The 5,852-nt window shown below is 33.3% G+C and overlaps 1 protein-coding gene across 1 annotated transcript; it reads right to left on the bottom strand.

Moving 5' to 3' along the window:
* Window positions 1-1,549: 1,549 nt before the first annotated feature.
* On the bottom strand, window positions 1,550-5,003 carry LOC112504537. Its single transcript, XM_025108510.1, has 9 exons — window positions 4,961-5,003; window positions 3,309-3,408; window positions 3,107-3,234; window positions 2,718-2,773; window positions 2,436-2,644; window positions 2,238-2,358; window positions 2,100-2,150; window positions 1,853-1,915; window positions 1,550-1,759 (listed from the first exon to the last, which is right to left on the bottom strand). Exons 1-9 carry the CDS (start codon window positions 5,001-5,003, stop codon window positions 1,550-1,552), a joined length of 981 nt encoding a protein of 326 aa, XP_024964278.1.
* Between the last annotated feature and the right edge of the window lie 849 nt (window positions 5,004-5,852).

The following is a 5,852-nucleotide window of genomic DNA, read 5'->3' as shown; positions in this document are numbered from 1 at the left end:
TTTCTTTCTTTTTCTCTCTCTTGTTTGGTAGTTCAGAGTTATTTCATAAATCTTGAAATAACTCTTTTGCTATTCTCTACAGATTTCAGAGTTGTGTATAGGCAAGACATAAATTATGCATGAACTATGCGAATAAATGTTAGATATCTTAAAACAACTCTAACAATGAATATGGTAGCAAGTACTTAAGAGTTGCTTTGTACGGTTAAAAGTTCTTTTCAAAGTTTAACATTGGAAAGAAACATCTCAGCAATCTGCTGAGTCTGATACATGAGAAACAGCATATCAAAGGTTAATTATTTCGAGTTTCGTATTAAGAATGTGAAATGAGTTTGAGAAAACATTTGAAGCGTAAGAAACTACAGTTGTATAACAAACTCTGAAAACCAATACTGTAGCAGTGTTGTAAGTTTGGAGAAAAAGTATGAGGATTTTTATCCTAAGTCTAGAAAGTAACTACACATTAAAACTCTGCAAATTGGAATGCAGGAGGTGTTGGATAAGTCTATGGCATTCAGATTTGTAAGTTTGAATAAAATAAATTTTGACCTCAAATATGTTTGGAGAACCATACTGCATACTTGAAATTTGTATATTTATTATTATCATATTAAACAGGCGACCGTTAATCAGACTTATAATTCAATTAAATAACTCTGGGAAATAAGTTCAATATGAGAGATGATAGTCCAGAGTTATTTCATAAATCTTGAAATAACTTTGTACACATTTTAGAGCTTTGTATAGGTAAGACATAACTTCAGCATAAACAATGGAAATAAATGTTATATTTCTTGAAACACTCTAAGAATGAATCTGGCGGGCAGTACTTAGGAGTTGCTTTCTACGGTTAGATGTTTTTTTCAAAGTTTAATTCTGGAAAGAAATAGTTCATCAGTCTGCTAAGTCTGAGAAATGAGTAACAATACATCAAAGGTTGATTAGCCAGAGTTTTGTACTAAGTATGTAAAATGAGTTTCAGAAAACATTTGAGGCATAACAAATTACAATTCAGACATTTGCATAGGCAAAGCAGAAGGACCGCATGGAATATGCATAAGCTATGTATGGTAGTTCACATAGTACTCCGTCTGGAAAATAAGACTTCAGAGTTGGGTTGAGTGAACTCTTAAAAAAGACTCTTCAGACTTATACTGTAGGAATTTAACTTCACATGTTAAGTTTGTTTAGTTCTACTTTGGAGTTGTCTTATAAGAATGGAAATTTAATGCACATTATAACTATGGAAAACAACATAGCAGAGTTATCGTATAAGTCTGGAGGGAAACATTTCAGAGTTATATTCTAACTCTGGGAAATAACTCTCACAAATTAATCAAGACCTAGAAGGATTCAAAGTACCCCCTTGCCATTGCATATTTCTCAAAAGAAGGTTTCTCATTAACATTTGTGATTGGCAAAACGAACACAATTATGTACTCATAAATCCAAATGAAATAACAAACAAAGCGTATAACAAAATGAAAGTACCAATTCAGAAATTTGTGTTGAAAACAAAATCCAACCACAAAAGACATACCCAAGAATATCACTTTTCAAGTTTTGGAATTTTTAGAGTTTTGGTTGCCGATCGTTTCCCTTCATGATCGGCATCATAAGTACCTTCAAAATCACGTTTACTATCAATACTTTTACCAAGCCTTTTCTCATACAACTTCCCTTGTGATTCCAGACTATTTGTTGTGCTCTTATCCACATCGGAGAGTGTTGCATTCTCACCAGTACATGACACAACATCCTTCAAATAAGATAATAGTCAGATATGTCATTTTAAGAAGTACTTGCTTTCATTTATATTTACAAACTACGTTGAAGGTAGCATTTATAATACCTTTAACTTCTCTTGAGAACTGAAATCTGTTGAATGAACATTTACAAATTCAAATTCAGCAGGCTGCATAATAAATCATAAAATAATGTTACACTCAGAAAGATTTGAGACTAAATTGGATGATACTTTATGGCAATGATAATTATTACCTGTTGAGCAGTAAATCTCATCTCCAAATGTTATCATCATCGGTTAGCTTTGAAATACCATAAACAAAACAACTGTTTTTTATGTTGTAATCATTTACTTCGATCTTTATTGCAAATTTTCGATCAAGCAAAACATCCAAATCACCATGCTGAAAAAAATCAAACACCTTTTACATTAACAAACATTTGAAAGCAAATAAAAAAATTACAAAAAAAGATAAGACTTCTAATCATACCTCTTTAATTTTTTCATATAATTTTGTTGCAGATTGATTCAAAACCTTGTTAGCTTCTCGATCAAACAATGTCAATGATACAATTCCAGTATCATCTTTAACTCTCAAAGGAATTATGAATCTATATCATTATTATGTCAACATTAATATAAGAATATAAAAGATAACGAAAAGTAGTGTTAAGTAGTTCTAACTTACTTTGACAGAACATCAGTCTTTTGCCCTCTACATCTATCAGAAGTACATTCAAAATTTTCCTTTTCTTCAACCATACCTGATCTATCATCTTTGTCTGTTATAGTGTACGTGGGTCGGACCTTTTTGTTACACCTTTTGCAACCCATGTAAAACCAAGGAATGTCTTTTCTAAACGCTTTAATTGTTCCTAATATAATTAGTAATTTCGTCTGTATAAAGTAGGATATATCATGATAAAATGCAATTACTGAATGAATAGAAACCATATTAAGAAATAAGTACCTCAACAGTTTCACTAATTTCAACAATATTTGCTTTACTGGTTTTATCTAGAAAATCTTCATGATATGAATAAGACAATCTAGAGAGCATTGAAAGCTGTTGTGACGAATTTAGATTCGCCACCCTCCCAAATCAAACTATTGAATCAGGAATATAAGTAAACAACAATGTATATTAAAAAAATATCGAATATATAAGAGAAATAAAGAAAATAATATTTGCCGACCTATTCTTAAAATCTCTGATTTCATCAATTTCATAATTGATGAACAACCTCGTACCATTAAATGAATTAGAAAAAAATGGTTTTTCTAAAACAAAACAAATAATTGAAGTTAATACAACATTGGTTAAAAGAAATATATATATATATTATGAGTGACACAAACCTCGGTAAATATTCACCATTGCAAATTGAATTACAACAATAACAACCCCATTGTCCTTGTGATTAGAAACATAATCACTGAATTCCTGAGCGAACGTATCCCACAAAGTAACTTGGATTTTAATCCCCCTAAATAAATTGTAACAAAGGAATTACATAGTTTGTGAAGATTAATGTTAGTCAATTAAAATAAAAATACTTACTCCAAGTCTTGTATCTCAATTTGCATCCGTCTCTTCGGTTTTCCATTGTTGTTTAGAAGACTGATCATTGTCTCACAAGCTACGACCTCACCAGTTACATCTATATAATGATTAAAAAGTTGACATAACTAAGTTTGACCTGAATGATAGCATATGATATAATATATTTAAAAAAATATAGTAAAATTGGAAGGATTTAATTGACTAACCAGTTGTTGTATGTTCTAGAATGATTTTTGATATAACATTTGCAAACTTCACAAACGAAAAACCAAACACGGAACCCTTAAAGTCCCGAAAATTGGTAACAAAGGTTTTGTAATACAAACTTAACTTGTTTGTATTATCAATTAACTTGTATTTGGACGCATGTCGAGCAATTGTAGGATATTTTATCAATATGGCAGCCCCTTCATGAAGGAAACTTTTGAACTTGGGCACCCATTTAAATGAGGAAAATGAGTTCAGATTTTTCCTCGGGTGTAGAAGGCAACGCTGGACATTAACTTTGGAACACAAGAATTCAGAGTTCTGTTGTTAGGCTGGGAAGTAAATCTGGACTTAACTCTGAGTAAGAGGAATTCAGAGTTGTCTTTTTATATTAAGACAAAAATTGATCCTAATTATTCTAAAAGTTTTATCAAGCAATCGGGGCTAGGGATGGAAGATCTGAAGATGTTGTTGTGCTAAAACGACTAAGTCTAGAAGAAGACTAGAGCCCCTATGGACGAGCAGAGCCTCTGGTTGTATTGACCAGAGACTCTGGACTCTATGTCCATTAGGACCAGAGCTCCTATGGACAACCAGAGGTGCGATGAACATCCATAGGTGCGATGAACTGCGCATCTCCATAACCCTTCTGGTTGGTCAATGATCTGGATGACTATCTTCAGAATCTTGAAGAATGGTGTTGATCCTATATTCGATAATGATTATTTTCTTGTTTATAGGATTTARTTACCTTATTTATAGGATTCAGTTATCATGTAAATATCGCCTATATAAGAAGTGATACAGGCATAGAATAGAAGTAAGATGAATGATCAACACTTTGTAACACATAGATTCAAACACATCACATGAGAGTCGATTAGGGTTTTTGAGAGAGTTTGTATTCAATAAAGAAAGCGGCGACCAATTTCTATTCATCTTCTTCTACAAATCTCTCATTTTATGTTCCTATTAAATTATTCTACTGTCGGATCTGGGTTTAACAATTGATATCAGAGCCAAATCGATTAACTTCTATCGATTCGATCTTTCTACAGTAGATTCAATTTTCTTGAACAATACTCTTTCATGAACTACTTCCTGTTCGACTGCAATTTGGACCCAAAATTCATCAATTCATCATATGATTAAATGTTTTAATCAACTTCCTTTTAAGAGATTTGTTCTTGGATGAATACGAACCTATTATGATCATAATTTTTTTTGGTTTATTTGATGAAGTTTCTTGGAGTCAGTCGAACTTTTGAATCTTGATTTTGCTATATCTACGCGTAGGCATTAAGCAGGAGTTCATGGTGCTCACAGCCTAAGGCAATTGGCGTTTTGTTTGTCAAACCTATACTTATCGCCCATATCTTGAGTATTTGTTCATTGTCTCTCCTTGTAAATCTGAATCTGTAAGAGCTTAAAGATTTATTTACCTGCAATCACCAATCCTATATGAATATGGCGATATTCCTTCATGTTTTGCCCTTAGAAGCATCAACAGCAGTATTGTCAATTTTCTTTGAATTGACCTGCTGTTTCTTGAAGCCATAAAGCTTAATGTTAATTATTCTCTCCAGTTCTCAATTCTAATGGTGTTTGCTTTGGTTATTCAAGTTATCTCCAATTGGATCAAGCTCTAAGCTGAATTCCTACTCAACTTACGGTTAAACGAAAGATTCTTTATCATAAGACTGGTTGCACTGTTTTGTCAAGAAATTCACACATTTATCTATCCCTTAGTTGGATGAATTTGCTATTTTTGGGGTTAAGTGGCTATTTTGTGCCTTAAAGTATGTGTTGGGTTATAGGCTGATTAAAGCTGCATTCTGTGCAATCAGTGGTGATGCATTCACATTGAATCTGATTTGGTCTAAGAGTTGAAAATGAAGATTAGAGAGCTACATTCAGGGGGAGCTTGAAGATTCCATCCATACCAAGCACACTAAAGCTTTATTGAAGAAAACAGAGGGGAGAAGGCCTAAAGGCTTCATGAGGATGCTTGCTTTATAAAACTTTAGGGGGAGATTGTTAGGACCAAAATTGATCCTAATTATTCTAAAAGTTTTATCAAGCAATCGGGGTCAAGGATGGAAGATATGAAGATGCTGCTGTGCTAAAACGACTAGGTCTGGAAGAAGACCAAAGCCCCTATGAAGGACTAGAGCCCCTATGGATGACCAGAGCCCCTACGGATGACCAGAGCCCCTAAGGATGACCAGAGCCCTTATGGACGACCAGAGTCCCTATGGACGACCAGAGCCCCTATGGATGAGAGCCTCTGGTTGTATTGATCAGAGACTCTGGACTCTAAGTTATTTAGGACTA

This window comes from Cynara cardunculus (genome assembly GCF_001531365.2).
Source record: "Cynara cardunculus var. scolymus isolate 2C chromosome LG 1, CcrdV1, whole genome shotgun sequence".
Classification (NCBI taxonomy): Eukaryota; Viridiplantae; Streptophyta; class Magnoliopsida; order Asterales; family Asteraceae; genus Cynara; species Cynara cardunculus.
The sequence above is the reverse complement of the archived record's forward strand: the minus strand, read 5'-3'. Positions and strand labels throughout refer to the sequence as shown.